At 46.7% G+C, this 24304-nt stretch overlaps 1 protein-coding gene across 2 annotated transcripts in view; it reads left to right on the top strand.

The window, feature by feature from the left end:
- The window catches only part of LOC133139371 (rho GTPase-activating protein 39-like), a 62824-nt gene that overhangs the window by 3297 nt on the left and 35223 nt on the right, over window positions 1–24304 (top strand). For both annotated transcript variants that reach the window (XM_061258861.1, XM_061258860.1), the window contains exon 2: window positions 21938–22387. In XM_061258861.1, coding sequence (XP_061114845.1) covers window positions 21938–22387 — 450 coding nt within the window. The remainder of the gene's footprint in view (window positions 1–21937; window positions 22388–24304) is intronic.

Genomic DNA, 24304 nt, shown 5'->3' with positions numbered 1-24304 from the left:
GTTGTTGCTCAACTTTAAGGACAGAGAGCATCTCATATGGATGTAATAGGGAGGCCTTGTTATATAAAAAAAGTATTTTTCACCCTGTTTGAATCCCTGTGACTCAGTAGGGGTCTGTCTGCGGTCATCTGAGAACAATTCTCATTAAAAATCAGTCCCATTCTGAGTTGGTCTTTAAGATGTCGCTGTTAAACAGTCTGTAAAGGCTCCATCATTAGGCTCATTAGACATGGCATAAGCTTGGGTTCCTTAACCTTTCTGTAGCTTAATGGAGTATGTTTATGCTGATTTTTGGTGAGGTCTGTGGACCGCTGTGTAATAAAAAATGACACATCATTAGCTCCAGGTGTGTTAAAACATTAACTCGCTCTGAAAAAAAACAGGATAGTTGCTGTAGCCAGTTGTGAAAAATATTCTGGGAGTGGTAGATTTTGTTGGGATTGGCTCAGGATGAATTCATACAAAGACAAAACACACCATCGCTCTGTTTTATTGCCGTCCTTGATGGCATCCTGGCAAAAACGTGACACGCACAGACCAGCACAGAGGGATCTGACGTGACTTGTCTTCTTTATGGGGACTGCTTTTCTGTGCCCCGTGAGCTCAGTCACATTAGACTGATTAGTATCAGGGGTCCCCAGGTTCTCATTAGCTCCCTGTTCATCTCCTGTGCGTTCTGGTCCGAGGGGTTTGAATTTGGCTGGGATGGCCAGAGGGGGATAGCGGAGGCAGTGAATGACGGAGTCTGGTAAAGCTGGGAGATATCGCCACCCCAGCCCCTTCCTGCCTCTCTGATCCCCCCTCCCAGGCCGACTGCACGCATCCTTTTAAGTCCCCTCTAAATTAAACGGTGCTTTTAATGAATGGCACTTGGACTCTGCTGAAAGTAACCACTGTGGTCCCTCCTGGCTGAGACGCACAATGCGCTTAATTTGTGGCGTCTGAGGCCTTTCAGCACCCAGCAGTAAATCTTTGTGGGGATGGAGGTGAGCAAAGAGAAGCAGAGATGTGGCCAAGCCAGGGGGAGGGGGGTTCCAATGTGGGATACTCATGTCAAATATTCAGAAGCTGATTGCAAAGAACCCAACTCCCAGAAAACGCAAAGGTGTACAGTAGATGAATGTACGGAAAAGTAATCTAGGTTTGGTTTGGAATTTCAAAATCCCCCCAAAAATGAATTACTGGCTGTGCCACTGAGAACTATTCTCTCTCTTTGGCCTCACGGGCCCAGTCAAACATACCCCCAGCCCTGCTCTATCCCCAGGGTTGGCCCTGCCTGTCAGGCTGATAGATCTGGTTTTTGTGTTTTGTTTGCTGTCCTACTCCTGGGTTTGTTTGCTCTGGGATGGCGTGTCAGATGACTGTTCAGGAATGAGAGTGGGCAGAATGTGTGTCAGGGTGTTGGGGGATGGATTAGGGAAGGGTGCAGGGCAGAAGGGCCTTCCAACGGTAGTTTTCCCCCTTTGTCTCCCACTACACCATTATGTTGGGGCAGCTTTGGGGTACCCTGTCATTCAACAGAGGGACACCTGAGGCCAGACCCCTAAGAGTGGGGAAGGGGTGTTCCCATCTCACACGGAATGCCATTTCACACAAGGCTCACGGGATGTCAGGAGGCTTAGTGTAATTACTGTTTCCATGGTGACAGACAACAAGCACTTGATGGATTGGCAGAGGGGTGGAGGGGGGTGATGTTGGGGTGAATTGTGATGCGTTGCGGCCTGCCGTTTGCCGGGTGAAAAGCTCCTTTTGTCTTGTGAACAGAGTAATCCCTCATACAGAGGTGAGAAGCCGGGGCTCCGGGGACAGGGCTTCCTTTGCTCAGGCCCAGACGCCCTCAGAGCTGCAGAAGGGGTCGGCCGTCAGAGCTACCGCACGCATCTGCATGAATCGACCAGCCTGTTCCTGCATACGGGATGGCTCTGCTCCTTCACTTCACCGCGTGTTATTTCAACTGGCTCCATTTAAAGAGCTTTCACCTGAGCTTCAGCTCGGGACTCCATTTCAAACTCTTACTGAAAGGCTCTTCACATCCTCGGGTGGGGAGAAAAAGTTGTTTCTTTTGGAGAAGGAGCGCACTTCTTAGCGGCTCATCTCCAAAGAGACGCAGCTGTAATCCAGCGCTCTGAGACTCTGAGCCTCTGAGCCTGGCGTGTGCGTGGCCTCGCCCGGGCGCTGACGGATGGGCCCGGCCTGTCCACGCCCCAGTGCGATACAGCTCGGTCAACACCTGGGTTCGTCGCACTGACTCTACAGACATTACGTTGTTTTACTTGTTGTAGGTCAGTTTCGGCCCGATTGTTAGGCCAGCATCACAAATGTATTAAGCAAGTCATAACGTTTTAATCTGAGAGCAATTAGCCTGTTCTTTGTCAAATTCTTTCGTTTGACCGTACCTGCTCACAGCCAGTTTGAGATTTTGAAATTTGCTTTGGCTGTGTGGATGAGTATTCTATGCAGTAAAACAATCTGAATGGTTTTTAGAAAGTCATATTCCACTTGCTTTCCCAGTTTCATAAATTTTTCACAGGAATCTACATTGTTGTACAAGGCATGGTTCCCATTGATTTGAGTCACATACCAAATATGTTTTTGTAATAAAAGAAGGATTGCTCTTATTGTCCATTATGGAGAGTTGTGGCGTGTTGTGATGTTGTCTGGAACAGAGGGAAGCTAGGACTTTGAGTGCTGGAGCAGTTTGTGTATGTTGGATCTTCCAGAACGGTGACATTCAGCTGACCCAGGATCAGCCGTCAGGTCCTCTTGCTCGCCGCACCCATGTTAAGAATGCTCCCAGGGTCCTTCCTGTGTGGTATGCGCCTGACCTCTGACCTCTCTCTCACCTCATTACATGGTCTGTGTTCGAGCTTGTATTGTAGTCAGCCATGTCTCCACAGAGAGAGGAAACCGTAGAGCATCAGGGCTGCAGGGGTGGCACGTAAGGACTCGCAGATTAAGAGGAACTTTTTCGTTGACCTTGCTTTTTTGGTGTTATTTATGTCCAAAGTACTATAACACACGCACAAGGACACTCTTTTCTGCTGATTTCTAGTAGCGATTGTTTACATAAAGGGTCACTCCAGACTCTCAGGTGCCTTTCACTTCTAGTGGTGAAGAGTTAACTACCTAAAGTGAAAAACATTCCTTTGTCTCTTTATTGCTCTGTCAGTTTTTAAAAGTATGTCCTGTGTGGCCATGGCGTTGCAGAGCGGCCGCTGGGTTTGGTATGGAGCGGAAACAGGAGTTCGGCCTGCACGCAGTAACGGTCAACGATCCTCTTCCTTCCTGTCGCTCTCTTCCTGTGCGCTGTGGCCTCCGCTGGGCGAAGCTCCGGCCTGTCTGGGCTGGGTGTGCGTTCGTTGCTGGGGGTCCGCTGCAGTGTCCTGTTTCTCAGGCCTGTCTCCGAAAAAGGCATTTGCCATTTAGCACCACCCAGCCCTCAGACGTGGCAGATCCTATGAGAGCTGGAACTTTCCAGGCTGTTTGGGTGGGGGGTGGGGAGGTGGGGGGGTTGCCCAGAAAACAATGGCTGTTATACAGTAACCGTGGCAGGGTCTCTGAAGAGGTTAACTCGTCCTGCTTTAAATAGCAGGCTTGGGGTGGGGAGGGGATCGGATGGGGGTCAGGCCGTTTGGACGTTGCAGCTGTTCAGGTTAGCCTGCACGCACGCTAACCCCTTACCCCAGCTCTGACTCCACTCAATAAAGCCTTATAATGGCCTTTGAGCTTCTCACAGCCCTCGCTGGAAACACAATCAAGATGGCAATTAATGCTGAATCAGGGCTGGCTGTTGACAGTCAGCCTCTTTGTGTGGTGTAATTAGGGCAGTGTTGCCTGCACAGGAACTACAATGAGTGTTACTGTAATCATCCCAGGCAAAGGGCGGATCTGCCCCAGCGGGAAAATGCCAGTCAGGCCTGTAGAATCAGCCACATGCACAGACTGTGGTATTGCAGATATGATCAGGGGTCATGTGATCACTCTCAAATTTCAGATCAGTGCTTTTCTAACTCAGTTCTATCCCTCAATATGAGAAATTACAGTTCTTGCAAAGCTATGGCAACAATATGGATCCTTGCCTCTAATTACTTAATTCAAAGTATTTTGGTTTATTTTCACTCTTTCCAGTAAATAAGCTCAATTTCTTAATTAGTTTACATTGTTCTGTCTTGATGAGTCATTTTTTATTTCTTCCTGGCTGAATTGGTATAATTGTTACAATTTTGTGTAAATTGCAGGGTAATTTACAGCCTGACAGGTTTTGTAAATGAGATTGACGGTCTCATGAAGGAACTGCTGTGATCTAACAACATGGTGTGTGTGTGTGTGCGTGTGTGTGTGTGTGTGTGTGTGTGTGTGTGTGTGTGTGTGTGTGTGTGCGTGTGTATGCGTACAGTATGTGCGTCTATTTGGGTGAGTGTAGTGCAGAATTTAAATCAGCGGTTTATCATTCCATCTGTTTCTGCTAGGCATGTGATTTAAGAAATGGCTGAACTCTTGCAGCCCTTTTGCTGTAATGAGTAGCTGTAAACTGGATATGTTGTGCAGTGTCCAGGCTTCCTGGCACTGTCCAGGGCTAGTAAGGGGGGAGCACATTCTGAAGTCCAGGGAATGGTTTTCATTGTAGGAGTGTACTATTAACCTTCAGTATAACCTGTGAGGCGAGGCTGGTGATACCAGCTTGCAGCTCTGGCAGCCTGTAACCACGTAGAGCGGTAACAGAGAGAGACATGCTGTAAATGAGTGTGTTCAGAGAGACATGCTGTAAATGAGTGTGTTCAGAGAGACATGCAGTAAATGAGTGTGTTCAGAGAGACATGCAGTAAATTAATGTGTTCAGAGAGACATGCAGTAAATTAATGTGTTCAGAGAGACATGCAGTAAATTAATGTGTTCAGAGAGACATGCAGTAAATGAATGTCTGTCTCATTGGCCCTGGGGCGTCTGGCAGTAGGCTGCTTTATGGGCCCTGACGCAGAGACTCAGTCGCTGACATGGAGATCAAAGCTCCCTGGATGAGCGACTCTCTGAGCTCACTGACGGCTCCACTGCTCTTTGGGAAGCAGGTTGGCTGCAATGCAAACCCCTCTCAACGCTGCCCCCCTCCCAGATCATTGAGTCACCGTCAAACAGAGCTGGGAAACTGGTGCCCTCTTACAGGGAGTACGCTCTGATACATGCCCTCACAAGATTAGTCATGTTACTTTTCCCCTATTTTTCACCTCAGTCTGGAATTTGCAATGGCAGCTTTAGACAGATCCTACTACTGCCAACCACCAACATTCAGCTATTCCCAGTGGCTGGCAGCCCACTGACCACTGCCTTTCACACCGGCTCCTGTGCGCTGACATAGGTGGCACAAGTATGGCTGTAGCCTGACGCACAACAGTTAAACTCTCACTCCCAGGGCAATGCCACAGGCCTCAATCAGCACAGATACTGTTCGGTTCAGTCCAGACCGTAGGATAAGTGTCTCACCTGGGCCTGTTTTTTTGGGCCTCTCTTTTTTGGGAGGTAACCATTACTGTTCTTTCTGTATCTGTAGCTGGCACTTATTTGACATACATTTCCAACATGCAACCACTAATTATTGTGTGTAAATGATGATAAATAGATTTTATTGTGTGTTACGGTTGGTCTCAGCAGATGAATATGGCTTGCATGGTCAGTCTTGTGTGCAGTGGTGTTACATATGCTTTATGGCTGGGAATGTGGAGAGAGCAGTCTGGGGGTGGTGGTCAGTGCTGCTTTCGCACAGCGATCCGCGGAGGTAATCCCCACCATGAGGAGCAGATGAGCCTGGACTATCCCTCCGGGGCTTTGTGGCGGTAGGATTCCTGGCACCGGCCGCCCTCGGCCTCCTGGCAGGGCGCCATGCCCGCGCCCAGCTCCGCGCTGGGCCTGCTAACACAAGTCACACTTGATCATTTGTGACCATTTATCCTTTTGCAGAATACGCCAAGCATTTGTTCACGCTGGTAAAATTTCTCTTTATTTGCTCAAACGGACGGAGACAGCTGCTTCTACCCCCGTCACACCCCACCCCAGAGACCGAGGAAAGAATAGCAGCCGCAACCTGTGTTGGGAAGCACACTGGCAGCTTTGTGTGTGTGAGTGTGTGTGCGTATGTATGTGTGTGTGTGTGTGTGTGTGTGTGTGTGTGAGTGAGTGACTATGTGTGTGCGTGTGAGTGTATGTGTGTATGTGTGCTTGGGTGGGTGTGTGGGACTGGTAGCAGAGGGAGTTCAGAAAGAGCACGTTCTCTTTCTCTCTCACACGCACACACACACGCACTTAGTGAAAACAATAAGTGAATAGAAAAGTCCCATTATGGCACCATCGCCCATACAGGCCATTGGGCTGTAGTCAAGGCTGCCAAGGCATTTGTTTCACTAAATAAATACACACCCCACTGTGTGGAACCAGTGCAGATGGCACCATGCTCTCATTTGCCCTCCTGGTGTTGGCAGAGTGAAAGAGAGAGGGAGAGATCAACAAATGGAAGAGACATTTGGGGAAAAAAGGGAAAACATGGACAGGTGCAGAAGTGTTTTGCTTCATGAAGAAATAATCTGACATTTAAGATGCATATTTCCCCACCTCCTGCATTCTTTCTCATATTACTCCCTCATACTCGCTCTCTGCTGTGCTGTGAATTCTTCCAGCTAGTCTCTTTTCCCCCGCCGCCTACCTTTTTTTCTGGAAGATTCCTGACCTGCTGCATGTAGCGTCTTTGATTGGGAATATCAGACACTGGGGAAAGTCAGCGAACAGTCCGTCTGTGATAACGCTTAGTGTCTGAGAGCGTTTTTTGGATGCCGCTGTAGGAGGGGGATGGCAGTGATGAGAGCAGATCCTGTTCCAGCTCTCTCCCTGCTGCGTTCTTTCCTCTCGGCGTTCCAAGGGTTCTAAGAGCTCCCGAGTGAACAGGGACCCCGGGAGCAATCGGAATAACGCTGGGTTAACGAGGCATTCGCAGAGTTATGATTACTGGAAAGTGGAGCGCTTCGTTTTCTGTTGTGTTCTATCTCAGACACGCGTGTTCAAGGCGCAGTAAATGCAAAGCAGATTGTTGTCTAGACGCTAACATTTGCTGATTACAGACCGCCGTCAGTCGTGAGATGGGATACGCTGAGTGAGATTGGCAGGGCTCCACCACGGGCCTGTGGGTGGGACAAGTAGGCCTGCTGAGGGCCAGCACAGACGGACCCCAATCTAACAGCCCTCCCAGGCTCGAGTGACCGGCCGAATGACCCCGTCCTGCTCGGTCCCATCCAATAATTAATGCCCAGTCTTTGCCTTTTGAAACTTCTTTTTAGCTGGCTCTTTTTTTATCTGACCCTTCTCAGATATCCAGATGCTCAGGATGATTGATACCTGAACCTATGTGTTTCTCTGAAGCCCTGGTGAGGAAAAGTAATATTTGTCAGCCTCCATGAGGAACGTCTGGGTAATCTCTGGAATTAAGCTTGACTTGAAAAGACAAGTCTACTGCAGTTTGTTTCTTTGTGTCAGCATGACAAAAGGTTCTGGCAGATTTAATAGCCTTCTGTGGGACCTCTGACTGGCCTTGAAGTCAGTCTCAGTGTAGGTCAGCCTATCAACAGTGTAAGAATTACTGGGCAAACTACAAGGAAACACATATCCATTTTTGTCCTCGAAAGTTTCCGACACAAAGCTTATTTTTCTCTAATTCTAGCCTGAAACCGAAAAGACCCTTGTGGAATTGAGGTGGAGGGGTCTTTTGGTGGTGGGGATTGGAAACCCTGCTCTCTGTTCTTTTATTCATATCACATGACCTATTTATGCATCCCAGACGCCCTCACTGTACCCCGAGAACGCCTTTTTCATCATGTCAACCGAAAGTATTGTCGTGTGTTAATGAGGAGCGCAGAGGTTGCATCAACCCCTGCCAGAGAACATGCTGACTGCTGCAGAACAATGAACACTCCTCTGTAGAAGCAGAATTCCCTCTGAATCTCTGGCCATCCCACTCACGTACACATTTATACACTACATTCTTGCACACACATTCCCACATTTTAATTCGTTTAACCTGTGGAAATACTGCAGTGTCTTCAGAATTCAGAACAGATGCATTTTACTAACTGCACGGGTGCACTTGCTACATACACACACGCACAGTGTGTGCACACACACACACACACACACACACACACACACATAGACACAGTACACACACACACACACAAACACATGCATGCAATGTGAGAAAGGAGAATCTGCCTTTCAGCTGCAGTGCCCAAGCCAAGGTGCAGAATGAATGGAAAGATGAAGAGAAATATCACTACAAAAAGTAATTCAATCCACTCAGGGGAGTTCAAATGGGGGCAAGGATGCTATAGTTTAATGCCTCCCCCCATCCCTTCTGCAGTTAGCTGGAAACCACATCCGTCACACTGATGGACATTACCAATCAAATTTAGGATGATTTTTTTTACAGACAGTTGCATGCTTCAGAATCCATTTTGTATCAAATACAAAGTGCACCAGATCCATTCTGTCTCAAAATGAGAGTGATCTGTGACCTGTACTACCGCTGTACTGCAGGGGCCCAACTGGCGCTGTGTCCCAGCAAAGAGAAAGTCACTGGAAACACAGGTTGTTTATTTAGTTCCTTTGTAATTTGTTTTGGTGGTGGGTGTAGAGGATGTTTAGAAGCTTTAAATGAAAGCATTTTGCCTGAAAATGAACTTCTGTGGAGAATGGACTTTGTGTCTTCAGGCAGGAAATGGCTGGCAGTAAATAGAACTGATCTGGCCCACGGACGCCACAATCGAGCCAAACACCCATCTCAAAATAAACGTGAGACGCCTGTTTTTAAACACTGGGCTCATGGTCAGCCAAGGTTAAGGGACCGTGCCCTTTCTCAAAATAAGCTGTTTATCACCCAACCTTTAGACAGGTTTACTAGTCAAGGAAGAAACAGAGGGCAGAAACAGACATGGGGGCAGCATGAAATATTCCCAACTCACCAAAAAGCTTGAAAGCGATTACTGTGGGGTCGCAGAAGAGAAGCACTAAAGAGCCAGTTATAAGGTCAGCCACTTATAAGTTGTAATGTGTCCTGCTGCTCTAGTCAGAGAGCTTTGTGTACAGGGGTTTTTTCCAGAGTGTATGTGAGTGGGTATGCATGTCTGGGACATGCATGGCAGGTACAGAGGGGGGAGGGAGGGAGAGAAGGAGAGAGCAGGAAGTGTTTCTGCTGAAACAATCACTCCAGTGACCTGCTTCTCAAGTAGTTTTACAGATGTTTGGAGATATTGTTTTTCCGCATGACTCAGAGATTGTTTATAGATAACTTCATGTAATTAATGAAAGCAAGGAGCTATTTCATGACTTGAAAAATCCTGTCACCCGTCTTATTTTTTTCCAGTTAAAATGCGGTGTCTGCCGTTTAGCTTAAAGTAGCTCATGTATTTTTATTCTCTCGGTTGGGGCAGAATGGGGTTGTGCTAAAGTAGTGAGATGATTGCAATGTTTCCAAAGTTTTTGACATAGAATTAACAAGTGAATGTCGGTAACCATTAGTACGGTTATGACAGATTCGAAACCAGGTATAATTAGAAGTTCCCACGACTCTGATCTACACACTACAGTGAAAATAATTATTTATTACACAATATTTTGTTCTCTGGAATCTTACAGAAAATGGGGCTTAATTGCAAATTCCCCCACCTTCGTCCACAAAGAAAAATTCCATCTTTCAGATTTTCAGACAATAGCACGGATCATTAATGTTGTTGTTCTTCATCACTCGGAAACGTCCAGCTATTTTAAGCGTACATTTAGCCTTGTTATTTTTAGACAGAGGTGTAAGTTCCCGAAGAAAACACTACTCTATCAGAGAGGCCCTTGAAGACACCAGGGGAGGAGAGCCTTCCTGGAAAATTGGCTACCCTTCCCTTGGCTTGGCTCAAGGTGCCACATGTTTTCTCTTTTGTCTCCCGATCTTATTTATTTATTTTTAGTCATCCTGCTCCAAAAACAGCTCATCGACCCAGGGTAGAAATACCTTGGGCCGGATAGGGGGTTAGGCAAATGGCCACGCTTTGGGACTGTTGAACACTGGACCTTCTGTCTGTCTCAGTAGAGCAGATTGTTTTTCAGGTGTTTTTCTTGACCGGTGATTCAAAGCCCATGAGTGGATTTGAGACTGAAGAACAAATGTCTTTTTCAGCTTCTCCAGTGTGTTCCACCATGAGCCCTGCACTCCAGCCCTATAAACGTAAAACCTGTCTGCAGAGGGCTCCATTACAGGCCAAGATTACTTTATTAACGGTGGGATGGCAGAAGAAAGGGAGGTGACACACAGCTCCCTGGTGGGGAAGGCTCTCCTGCAGAAAAGGGAATTGGAAATAAGAGAGGGAGACAGAGAAAGGGGAAACACTGGACGTCCAGGAAACGAGAGGAGGGTATGTCCCCCTGAGGATGGAAAAAGCATTCCCATTTCAGTCTGGCTCTGCCATGGCGCTGGGTTCTAACCCCCCACTCCGCGGCTTTGTTCAGTGCCATGTCCACATGGCCAAAGCGCCGCCCTACCTCTGACGTTCTCCTTCAGGGATCACTGAGCCTGGCAGGACATGTCATCTTCATGTGGCAGAGGGAAAGGGTTTCTATTACTGGGATAGTTGTTATAGCATAATATGTTTGCAAATTATATTACACTCAAGGTTTTATTTCTGTTCATTCACATTGAATGAATACTTGAATTGATCTGTTTGCATGGGTGAGTGTGTGTGTGTGTGTGTGTGTGTGTCTGTGTCTGTGCATGTCTGTGCATGTCTGTGCGTGTGTCCGTGTTTGTGTGTGCGTGTGTATGTGGCTCTCTGCTTGGGAGGTTTGCTGTTTGATAATGCATGCATGGTCTGGTCCTCTTCCTGTCATGGTGTTGATTGGCATGAGTGCTTGAGGAGTAGTGGACATGACAGGCTCAGGCTCGGAGGATGATTGGCTGCCATGGCACTGTATGCATGCTGAGCCTGGTGTGCTGGTTCAGTCACACTCACAGAGAAGAGGAGGGGGCTGGTCTCACCGCCCTCATTTAATCTTATTTCACTTTGTTTGCGTAGTAAGCAGCACACGTCCCATTTTTATATTTCCATCTGGTTTCTGAGTTGAATTTTTTCAGATCTAATTTCCCTTTTGTTTTTCCGTTTTTTTTTGGTGTTGTTTTTTTTCATCATTATTTTGAGTTTTAATGTTTTTTTAATGATCAGGTTTTTAAATCCGAGCCTCATATTAAGTCCCGTGTGCCTGTGCTTCTCCACTGTTGTGCATTTCACAAACCACAGGGTGCCACTCATAAACAGTTCCACCTTCACCCCACCTGACACACACACACACACACACACACACACATACAGGCACATACACAGAAACGTATGCTCTCCCTTGCTAGGGCTTGTGAGTAGATTTACAGCCATGCACAGCTGAACTGGGGGGGGGGCACCAGCAGTATTACATGTATCCAGCCTCTGTGTCAGGGCACAGCCAGGGGGTTTCAGTGTGTCTACCTGCTGTCCCAGTCAGGAACAAAAGCTTTCAGAGCTGAGTCAGTGCTCAGACGCTCACACCCATGCGTCTGTTAGTCCTTCCTCCCCTCAGCCTCAAACAAGAAACAAGCAGCATAAATCTTGCGCTCAAGTCTTTTTCTCTGGTGACTAACGGGGCCGGGGGAGGCAGGGGCGCATTCCCCCAGTGTATGTCTGTCATGTACTCCAGACCATAAAAAGAAGAAAAGGAATCCTGCACCACAGAATGCGTGCAGTGGCCAGGTGTAGCCGGAGCGGTAGGAGAACGACAGGAAGTGTACCTCAGACCTCACCCAGGCACTTCTTTGTCCTGGTGTCTGTGTTGTCACCATCACTACTGACCTGTGACTTCCGTCACCTTCTTCATGCCTCCGTGAGACTGATGGTGAGAGACGGATTGGTGATGAGATCCGGAATCCCGGAGCTGTTTTTCTGCAGGGCTCATTCAGTCTTCCTGGCGTTCCCAGCTGCTGTGAAGCGGTATTGATCTATGAATCCTTTAGTCCACGACATTAAGGCCCTTTCAAGAAGCCTCTTGGGAAACTGACCCAGGTGGCATTTTGCAGTGTTAACTGCAGTGTTTTTACTGAAATCCGATCAGAGAACTTTCCATATTCTTGCAACCCAGTCACTGATGGTTCATTTTAAAGTCTTGACACTTCTTCCTCTTGCTGAAGTGGATGCACATGATGCAACTGAAGTTGAAAAAATGCTTTTTGGATTTAAGAGTTTGTGTAAGCTTGTGGGTTGTAGGTAAGTGTAGTTGAATCAAATTCACTTTGATTTTCTTATACTCAAAGGATTGACATATAGATCAGTCAAAGTAAAACCTGCGCGCACTGAATTTGCGGAATTATGTCTCATTTGAAATGTAGAGGTGCTGAGAATCAAATTGTATGAAGTGATGCCTTTCTCATCCTGTGTGGTTCACGACTGTATAGCGGCCTTCAAGGCTGAACTTTGCCCCGTGTAATGTGATAAAGCGAGCGAGCGTGCACGTGTGTGAGAGCTGGCATGAGCATGTGCGCATTTGTGTACTTTCTCCAAGCCGGCTTCACCTTCCTTTCACTGTAATACAGCTCAATGAACCTGACTTTAACCAAGAAGAATTCCTAAAGCGGCATTACCGGGGCTGAAACACTAGCCTCCTTTGGGACTCCGAAGCCACAGTGATAGAGACGATACGCTCTGCTTAAGCTATTTGTCTCTCCGGTATCCATCATATCCATTCGCTGTCTGCTTTTCAGTTGTTTCACAGTCCCTGCGGCCCACTGTGAGGGCTTACACAGACTTTTAGCAACTTTAGGTTCTTTCTTGTGGTCAGTCAGTTGTCAGGAAAATAAATGTGATTGGCCAAATAGCTCAGCCACCCTATTCAGTTATCTCAAAGAAAGAAGTCTCTGTCGCTTCATCAAACAGCCCGATAGTTTTTCACCAGGTATGCAGAAAGGCACCCCAAAATTGCGTTAATTGCACGAAGGGAGTTGGCTGGGTTGCCGGGGGCCCAGGCCCCAGATGGCCGAGACACGCTGGTCAAGGTACAGAGCGTGAATTATTGCGCAGGCCGGGCGTAAGAGGAGCCAAGGTTTCCGTGTTTATTTTCCCAGCTAAGTGAAGGCAACAGGTGAGGCCTGTCACCGGGGCAATATCCCCCTCTTGGCCAGGCCCTAGCAACAGCTGAGAGCAGTCTGAGAGTGTCACCAGCAGAACAGTGCGAGTCAGGGCTGCCCTGGACACAAGGGAATGGTGTGAAGATGGGACACGTGCGTTGGGTTACTGCTGCATATGCGTGTGTGTGGTGCACGTGTTAAAGCTGTTCTTTCATTTAAGGTAAATATTTCATGTCCTGTTGTAATTTGAACTAAAGAGCAGTTATCTGGAATTTGTAGTGGGTGATATTTGACTTGGTTGTATTATTTTTCGAATGGCTAACCCAAGCAAGGAAGTGCAATTGAGCTATATCCAGAAAATAATGTCTGTGGTCTGGAAATAATGTTTGTGACCTGAAAAGAAAGTGCCTTGATGATCTGGTAGTTCAAGAACATTGTTTTCTGAAGAATACAAGGAAAACAAAACATTTGTATGTTTAAACACTTTTATTTGATAGTAGAATCTTATTCAACATAAAAATAAGCTAAAATTGGAACATAGTTTTGCAGGCTGGATTGTAAGTCCCTTCAGTAATATTTTCCAGATTATTAACCCAGGCATTGATGTGGAAGATACTGTATGAGTGTTCTGAGGTGATTGACAGGCTGAAAGGCAGACTGTAGAGGACGAGGTACATTACAGACAGGGGTCCCGTTCATAAGGAGGTGTGCAGGAGGGACTGCCTGGTGTGTCGGCTCAGGGAAGCTGATGGATGGGAGGGAGTGAGTGAAAGGCCGGGCCTGGCTGGCTGGGCTCATGCCGCCCGGTGGCTATTTTCTGATGCTCCAGTGCATATTGGGTGTGAGCCCAGGAGCAAATGGGCATGCGGTCACACACGGGCGGAGGGCAGCTCATTAAATTTTGTCTTTGTGGGCAGCCTGGTCAGGGTTTCCAAACATACTGCAAGAGGCGTGTTGCCATCCTGGAGCGGCTCCCAGGGACATGCTATTCAGAATGTCTTTAAGGCCTTCCTTTGCTTTACTGCTTGGAGCATGTAGGGCCTCTCATGTGGGCAGTGTTTAGAGTATGCTTAGGGTATCACTCTTTGCTCTAGAGTGCGAGACATTTTTCTCAAAGTCAAAATTTTAGAGTGTGTACAGACCTTTCTGTAAATGGGCATGGTATTTGGCCAACAGTATGTTTAAACTTCCATCTCTCAAGGCCATGGCTTTAAGATAGCCTCTTGATCTCAAGGGAAAGAGTTCAGTGACATTATCCCCTAACATGTTCTGCTTGGCTTATAGCCCCAGGGCTGTCTAGGTGAGTGTGTTGAGAGTAGTGGAAGGCTCATCTGTGTTGGGAACCCAAGGGAATTCAGAGCACCTTTGAGTATCATTATGCCAAGCATATGGGATATACATTCAGTTAGCACTGTATTAGGTATTTATTAGACTTATTTTTTACTCTTCAGAGATGCTCTTCTGCATACCACTGTTGTAATGTGTGGTTATTTGCGTTATTGCCACATTGTCAGCTTCGACCAGTCTGGCCCTTGTCCTCTGTCCTCTGTCATTAACAGCGTGTATTTTCCCTCAGAACTGCTGCTCACTGGATGGTTTTTGTTTTTTGCACCATTCTCTGCAAACTCTAGAGACTGTTGTACGTGAAAATGCCAGGAGATCGGAAATTTCTGGCACCAACAATCATACCACTGTCAAAGTCACTTAGATCACATTTCGTCCCTATTTTGTCATTTGTTTTGAAAAACAGCTGAACCCCTTGACTATGTCTGCATGTCATTATGCATTTAGTTGCTGCCACATCATTGGCTGATTAAATATTTGCATTCACAAGCTGGTGTACAGGTCTACCTAATAAAGTGGTCACTGAGTGTATGTTGATGTGTTCATCTGCCTCAGATGCATTAAGTCAGAAGATACTGTCCTGGTGCCAGCAATAACATATTTTTCAAGGTCACATAAAATATAAAAAGGAAGAACAGTGATGCTAACATATCATTTCCCTTTTGGAACAAAAGTGATGTGTTTCCAAAAAAATACATTCAATATTTCATTATATCTTAAAATTAAGGAAAAATAAAGTACCACTTTTGGTCATTTGGAATGCGCTAATTATTCCCAAATAATAGCTAAGGACAACAGTCAGAATGCTCCCAACCTTATGACCCACGCTTAATTTAGTACTGCAGAACTTTCACATTGGCTTCCCCTTGGCTTGCTAAGATCTGCTGTATCAGCTCTTTGTGTAATCCGTATTTATATATCCATAATCGGATTGCAATTTCTCTTACAGCCTGATAAAACATGTTCTATAGCTCCCCGAGATGGGATCTGACATGGAATAACATGCCATATGTGTCTCAGAAATTGGGTGACAGCAGACAAAAACCTTATGTGAAAGCCATGTGACCATAGGGCTCAGGAGACATAAGACACTGAACAGCCCAGGACACAGTGCTTCTGACGGCAGACAAAATTTCCCACAAAAACCACACTGTTCCAAGTTGAGGAGGGGCCACTTGTACGGTTGTTTATGTGTCTCTGTTTGTCTGCGTTTTTCCTGTTCAGTTTTACCACACACTGTTCCATTTCTCAGAGAAAGTGTTTCCTTGAGAGCTCTCTCTCTCTCTCCGACAAAGCTGCCCCAGAGATGGCTTACGTGATTTCTGGAGTGCGTCTGACTCCAACTCAGAAGCCTCCGAGAGACATTCTCTCTCTCAGGATTTGTTCACAAAATGTGGCTTTAGTTCATAATTTGGCCGCTCAGCTTGATGGAAGTTTCAATAGCGCTCCTAATTGAAGTGTTTACTGTTTCCTTCATTGGACGCAAGGGTTACTTAAAGGCATTATGCAAGCAGGATATATTTATTTTTATATATTTTTATTGAACATAACTACTTACCAGATTATATCTTTCATCATTTTGGACAAAATTGGAAAAAATAAAAGAGTGGGCCATGCTGCAAGAACACTCCCTCCCTAATTTAATACGCTCCAGAAACGACAAGCTCGTGTCTTCAGAAAGTCTTGTCTGGACAAGTATGTAAATAGTGCTGCGGAGGCTTTTCATGTCTTTGTGTTGAAACTTAATCCCCTACAGTCACATGTTGCTCTGGGTTCTTGGCAATGCAGACAAGAACTAAAACTAAAACACAGGTATTTAACGTAAAGGATTAGTTTGCATTTAACTATAGTTTGCCTCTGGAATCCTTGGGAAAAAGTTTTGTTTTGTTTACATTGTATTTTCAGATATATTTAGGTCAGTTCCAGCAGGGAATGCATTATGTTTATGCTTTGGGAAGCCTCAGGGGTTCAGTAACAAAAGGCAACTGTGAGAAAATATGGTAGCAGTCGCCATATGAAGTCAATTGCGGTCTTATCTTGATTTTGCTTCCAGGCTGAAAGAAAGCTGCAGCCATGACTTTCCTGGCCCTCATATGTTGGGTCATAGAGTGCCTCCTGAAGTATGGTAACGGTAGAATGAATTTTTTTATTTCTGCTATATACTTCAGGCATTTGAATTTGAGATCAACGGATGAATGACAAATGTACAAACTATCAGATGTTATTTTGTGGTATGTACATACATATAATATTTTCCCAGTTAACAGAAGCAATTGTCCCCCCATTTTTAGCTGTGCAAAATTTAGCTAACAGAGAGGCGTTAAGTGCTGCTCCGATGTGTCCTTTTGCATGAATTCTTCACACATGAGAGCAATGAGTGTCTAGTCTTGGTTTTAGCCTTTGTTTTTATCTGTAGAGATTGCATTTGGAGTCAGAGGCATATACGGGATTAGACAACGAAAAAAGGCATATACGGGACTAGACAACGAAAAAAGTCTGAAAAACGGCAAACATGACAGAACAGAAGAATTCATTGTACAGAAGAAATTGGGTATGTCAGACACAGCAGTTTGGAAAGAAAAATACTTCTTGTGAACTCAGAAATACACACTGTGCAGGTCAGCCAAGGGAGACTGCAGCTGATGACATATGAATCCTATTAGCTGTGAAGAAAACCCCTAAAACAATGGTCAGTGACAACACCAGCAATCTCCTGCAGGGGTGAAAATATCACAAGCCACCATAAACAGAATACTTTGAGAGCAGAATTGTAGAGGCTAAACTACAAGATGCAAACCTCTCATCAGCTGCATGAATCAAATGCCTGATTAGAATTTTCCAAAAAATACAGAGATGAGCAGGAGTTCTGGAACAAGGTTTTATGGACAGGTGAGACCAAAACAAACCTTTACCAAAGTGAGGGAAGTGTGGGGGAAGGAAAGGAGCCCATGATCAAAAGCATGCCAACTCATCTGCGAAATGTGGAGGTACTGTCATGACATCTTCGTCTTTATTGATGATGTAATGGAAGACGGCAGTAGTAGTCTGAATATGGAAGTGTAGAGACAGATGTTTTCTGGTTATGTACAAATAAATTCCTCTGACCTCATCAGTTGGGCCCTCATCCTACAATAGGACAATGACCCACTGCCTTTGCAACCAAAGCAAAGGAAACCAAAGAAAAAGTGGAAAGTAGCCGAGTCAGTCACCTGATTTATATCTAATTGAAGAATTTATTTAACCAAAAAGCACACCAGTTCTGGGGCAAAGTGTCCATGTCTTCTTCATAGTCCAGCATTGCGAGTTCCTATATTGTCTTGATACAATTTTGCGAACTAAAGTTCCCAGCTGGCTAACATGTAGACTCATGTTTAGATACACAACCCAAGCGCAAAAACACTGATCAAAACAATTGACGCTTTGCCCCAAAATACTGGTGTTCTTCCGAGTAAACTTCTGCTTACGCAGACACAGTTGGCGAGTTCTGCTTGGATAAATACTGTAGTAGTCTGGGTAAGGGGAAACATACTTTCATGAATTTTTTTAATATATAGCAAGAATGGGGTGTCTCGGTGGCGCAGCCTGTAGAGCACTGACCGCATGCTCATTGCGAGCCGCAACGTCGGCGATTTGAATCCGACCGTCTGACATTTGTTGCATGTCTTTCCCTCTCTCGCTCCCATTCTTCCTGTCTCTCTATACTATACTGTCCAATAAAAAGCTGGAAAAGGCCTAAAAAATATCTTTAAAAAAATATATAGAGAATAACAAATATAAGAAATATATAAATAAATACATTTCAGTCTATCAAGTCCATACTTTAGGAGGGCTCTGTATAGCAAAATGTTCCGGTACAGGAGTATGTGAGCCAACAGCACATGTATCTCAGATTGCCATAGGAGACCTGCATTCTGCCCTCAGCATGGCAATGTCTGGCAGTCCAGGTGTGCTTCTGGGTGTGTTACTCGATGACATCATCCAGGAAGCCAACTACTCTCCTTTCATGAATGGTGTTGCATGTGTTTCATGGGCCTGGTCGTCAGTTACTGACTCATCGGAAATCAGACTGTGCTACCATGACTAGCAGAAGGTCGACAGAGGTGAGGCACTGCTATGGAGTCTGTATTAATGAAGGGAGAGAGAACCCTAATCGACCAGGGGGAGGTAGAGATCTTGCTGAATCCTTTATGAAATTACCACATGAGAACTCCCCCAACGAGCCTCTTCTTGTGTCCTGCAAAGCAGCTGGAGGAGCATTGTGTTTAGGTGAGAAGTCTCTTTTATGGCCATGGAGGTGAAAAGGCTGTAAGATTTTGCTATGGCTGCATGGACTGCTGAGAGAGCTCAGGACTGTTTCTGAGCTGTTTGTTGAATGCTCTGTAAACTTTGTTAGTGAGTGGTGTTTCAAAGCTGTGCTGGGCTGCCTAGGGAAGTGCTGTATCCAAAGCAGCTCTGGCCCCACTGTGCCAACGCTGCACTCCCGGAGGGGGCAGAACGGGTCCAGCACATACCTTCTCACAAAGAGGGGAAATGCTGAGGAGCAGAACCAGCTCCTTCTGTATTTCACACCCATGAGTCAAAAGAGCCTAAGTCCATCAAGTATTCTATCCATATGCTCGATGAGTATATGTGTACGCACACATACATTCACACGCATGCACACACACACACACACACACTCAAACAAGCGCACACCCACTGGTGAGGTATTGTTGTTGCTGCTGTAAACGGGCATCACACACGCACTTGTAGCATTAACACAAGGGGTCTATTCCTGCCTGCATCAGCTGCCGATTTGGGGAGCGGAGTGGTGGGTGGGGTCAGCGGCCTGTGTTAACCCGAGATGTCAGAGTTCAGTCCCTGGACAGAAATAGAGCTCTGAGAGCCGCCATATGGCCGCAGTGGAAGGGCTGCAGAAGAGAGGAGTGTCCTGCAGACCCTCTCAGGTTCCCAGAGCTGGGGAGGAAGCTCCTCCTGGTTTTATCAGCACCCAGCCCCACACGGCACACATAGCACCTGCTGCCGCGCCCTATGCCCCTCACACCTCTTGGCAGTGTGCCGTCTTCACTGAACAGCAGTCTGTACCAGCATTGAGGCTCTAGAGAAGCACAGGTCAGGACAGTGATGGCTGGTATGCAGGGCTGTGGGTATATGAAGGTAATTATCGGTAGTTGACTCGACATGCCCTGAGATTTCTGGGAATGGGTGGAGGAGCTATCAGGAGTGATTCATCCAATGTAGGAAGTTCATTTGGTTTTTTGCAGTGAAAAAAAACGGAACCAAGTGGGTTTCTTATTACTGTGACGACTGACCTGAGGTCAGTGTGCGGTTCTGGTAGGACCTCAGGATGTGTGTGAGTGAGTGAGGGCTGCTGTAGAGTCCCATCAGCAGATCTGCTGACATGTCCTGGCATGTTGAGGCTGCCTTTGTCTGCTCTCAGGCTGGTGAGGGGGGGCGGGGAGGGGGACAGGGAAAATACAATTTCTGGCATGGGCACAAATGACATGAGCTTGGGGAGAGAAGTGAGAAACAGATCTGTAAATGGGGCTTGTGTTTCACAGTCTCTTTTTGTCAAATGTGCCTATTCATAGTGGAAGGAAGCAAGTGGCATTTTTCAATGTGTTTAGTTTCGTGTGCCCTTCATTTTGCATGCTCGAGGACTGTGAGAACTCATAACATTTCCATGTTCAGTGTGCACTTCTCTGAAATAAGCTACAGGTAAAGTGCAGATAAAGTACCATGCTTATGTATGTTATGTCTCATGTTCTGTATGTTTGTGTTTGTGTTTGCACAAGTGTGTACAACTATACTTTCTCACGCAGGCTTGCATACTTGGATGTGTATTCACATGTGTGCATGCATACGTGCGCATGCATGTGTGTGTGCATGCCTTGATGCATGCATACATGTGCGTGTTGTTTGTGTGTGTCGTGTGTGTGTGCGCACATTCGTGCATGCGTGTGCGTGTGTTTCTTGTGTCCATCAGTGCTCTTTACAATCTGTAGTGGGGAGAACAGTAACCCCTTCCTGCTGATTCCTAGTTTTTCCTCTTCACTTGGAGCGATTAGTGCAGCTGAGCCCTGTCCTGCGGTCCTGGGGCTTTCCTCTGATTGGGGTCTATCTGCAGGGCTGCTGCACTGCTGGGCTGAGCCTTTGAAGCACCACGGAGGATTCTCCTCCAGCTCAAGTGCTGCTGCTTTACTGCTTTGGCACTGAAGCGCTATGCGTGCTAAAGAGTGCAGGAAGCCCGACGTGTTACCCGCCTGAGCCCGTCCTCAGTTTCCCCTTCTGGAACCAGTTTTCTAATACAGAACCGTTTACCTGCCGCTCTCCCCTTACCTATCTGAGGGGAGATCTGAGGACAGCACGGCCCTATTAAAGTAACTATTAGGACTATATAGCATCATTATTCACGCTTATTAAGTGCTGTTGTTACAGTCTAGACTTTCCCCAGCGACGCTGTGCTTTTGTAAGCAGATGTTGTCGCTGTGCGGACACACACATGCATGTGCACACACACACACACACTTACACACTTTTGTACAACTTGGAGGGATGACGTCTTGCATTTCATCACAATTATTTCAGCGTGTGTTTAAAAGGCGAATCCCCAGGGCCCAGTTATTGCGATTTGTGATGAGGGTTTGATCCATACTTCTTGTGATGATTTGCAACTCCAGGCAACTATATGGGATGGATTGTATTTATTTTTTCGATTTGGCTTATGTTTTTTTTTTTCGAACACTGTCTTTCTTGTAATTAGCTCACTCTTCCAAATAAGGTGACAGTTAAATCTTTCTGAGAAGAACTAATCTAATCCAGAGGCTTGTTAACCATTGTACATGTTCCCTAACAAATAAATAAGGCCTATATTTTGTAGGAGATTGTGTAGATTTGCATTCACATGTTTTTAAGCAGTTGGACATGTGCTTATGCAGTGTGATATCCAGTAGGATATGTTCTTATGCAGTAGGATATGCAGTAGGATATGTTCTTAGGCAGTGGGATATCCAGTAGGATATGTTCTTATGCAGTGGGATATGCAGTAGGATATGTTCTTAGGCAGTGGGATATGCAGTAGGATATGTGCTTATGCAGTGGGATATGCAGTAGGATGTGTTCTTAGGCAGTGGGATATGCAGTAGGATATGTGCTTATGCAGTGGGATATGCAGTGGGATATGCAGTAGGATATGTTCTTAGGCAGTGGGATATGCAGTAGGATATGTGCTTATGCAGTGGGATATGCAGTAGGATATGTTCTTAGGTAGTGGGATATGCAGTAGGATATGTGCTTATGCAGTAGGATATGTGCTTATGCAGTGGGATATGCAGTAGGATATGTTCTTAGGCAGTGGGATATGTAGTAGGATATGTTCTTATTCAGTGGGGTGTGTGAGTGAAGGTGTCCCCCTGTGTCTCTCCTCAGCTCTGACTGGGTGGAGATCCTGGAGCCACGCTCCAGGGAGCGCATGTATGTGAACCTGGTGACGGGAGAGTGTGGCTGGGACCCCCCCACCGGCGTGCCCGTGCGCCAGTCCGACGGCAACCAGTGGTGGGAGCTCTTCGACAACAACAACAACCGCTTCTACTACTACAACTCGGTGAGCCAGCAGACAGTGTGGCACCAGCCGCAGAACTGCGACATCGTGCCCCTGGCCCAGCTCCAGGCCATGAAGCGCAGCTCCGAGTCTCTCGGGCTCAGCGGCAAGCTGCGGACGGGCGGGGCTGGGGGCTCTGAGGGCCGGCTTACGCCCCTGCGGGGAACCAGTCCAGTGCCCTACGTCGTGCCCCCGCCTCAGGAACTGGACAGCAGCGGACGGGAGACCCCCTCTCCGGGCAGAACTGACAGCCTGGGCAGCAGGAAGGAAGCTGGCAGGTAAGAACGCTCTCGTGCCGCTCTTGTTCCACGTCTCCCCGGAGAAGTTGTGCATGTCACCGGATCTTTTTCCATTAGCAGTTCTCCCCGTCCTTGCCTGTGAGAGCTATTACAGTGGGATTACTCTCCCTTTATGTCATAATGGAATTGTGAATCCATGATTTCTGTTTGCCAGACTGCGCTGAAGTCACAGGCGTAGCAAGCTGACACCGCATGTAAATGGCCGAAGCACAGGTCCAGTTTTACTTCAAGTGTGAGTGAGTCAAGTGTGGTCAACTTACGGTCCAGCCCAGGGTGAATTGAAAGAGAGAGACAGAGGGAGAGCGGGGAGGGAAGACAGAGCGCTGAAGAACCTGAACCTGTTTGTGGAGAGCTGAGACTGCCCATTGAATTTGTTTGTAATGAGATTGTCAGCTGCCGATGAGCCGGTCTGAGAATGGGTGATCTGTCCTGAACATGAGTCATGCTGAAATCACTGCAAAATACCCAATGAACACCCGGTGTGAGTAATACCTGTGACTACAGGGAGAGCTGTGGTACACACTTTTGCCTTTCAAGGTTGGTGGCTGATGTTTGTTTTCAAAGAAACCTTGTAAGGTAAGTTAGCTGGGTAATCAACTAATTGATAAGGTCTGGAACTGGTGATTGCAGATTGCTCTCTTCCCCTTTCTGGGGCATGACATAAAAAAACATGCTTTCATTTTGCTGAGATGGGGATTTTACAACAGCGCTTGAACTAAAATGCTGTCAAATGTGCAGTGGTCACATGTCTCCATTTATGCACAGAAGCATGTGCCATTCCCCCTTTTCCTTATAGGAAATCCCATCTGAAAAATCGCTACCCAGTAAGTTACCCAAACAGTGTGTTTAAGCCACGCGTGCTAGTCTGTAAGCCTGCCCTTTCTCTCCTCTCCTTTCCTATGTAACCAGATCTTAGATAGGCCATCTTTTCCCCTGGCTGACTGCCACAGTGGTTATATTCAGCTACCTTGTTCTCCTAGAGAGAGGGCAGTTCCCCCCCCCCCCACCCCATAAAACAGCTCAGCGGCTCAGTAACTGGAAGGGTGTGGGTTGACAGTGGGGTGCTCCAGACCGATACGGGTAGAAGCAGTCGCAGCCTGGTTTCATCCATCTTTTCCTATAGCTGAGATCGCTTAAGCACACCACACGCAGAGCAGACGGACATGTGCAGTAGCTGCAGCCCATATATGGGCAATAGTCAATCCCAGGCCATCCCACCTTCCCTTGGAGAGAAGCAGCAAAGGAAAATGTTAAGACCCCAGCGTGACAGAGTGAACGGAGAGCGGTAGGTTTTCCGTCAGCCCTAAAATAAACGCTCTACACTTAAGCTGCCCTTGGCTCGGAGTGGGAGCGTTTCACGGGGGGTTCTTGGCATCCCAGGCAGGGGTAACTTGGCTGAGTGGTCCACAGGGAGGGCTAGCCTTTCACTGCAGTGGCGTAATGGAAAGGCCCAAACCCGCTTCCCTTCACACTCCTGGATTTAGCCTAACACAGATCATTCTGAGCGCTAGCACGCCACGGATGACAGCTGGGACTGCGCCAGTCATTAATATGAGTGCGTGTGTGTACGCTTGTGTGTGACAATGTGTATACGCCTGTGTGTGCGTGTGTGTGTGTGAGAGAGGGAGTGTGTTCAGCCCAAAGCCACGCCCTGCCCCTCAGTCCCATTCAGAAACTGAGCATGGAGTGTCAAGCTATTGGTAACAAGATGTACCCCTTATGCTTTTCCCATCAGCTCACTGTGCCAAGGAGAACAGACCCAGGTGTTCTTCAATGGTGAATATTTTAGGCTGGTGTGTTGTCTGAGCAGCAACAGAAGATGGCAGTTGGTGGTGGTGGGAGCAGGGTGATTCAGTTAAAAAAAAGCTTTGGATTAAGAGTTTCGGCATGATTCTG

The sequence above is a fragment of the Conger conger genome, chromosome 10, assembly GCF_963514075.1.
Source record: "Conger conger chromosome 10, fConCon1.1, whole genome shotgun sequence".
NCBI lineage: Eukaryota > Metazoa > Chordata > Actinopteri > Anguilliformes > Congridae > Conger > Conger conger.
This window is presented reverse-complemented; position numbering and strand designations above follow the sequence as displayed.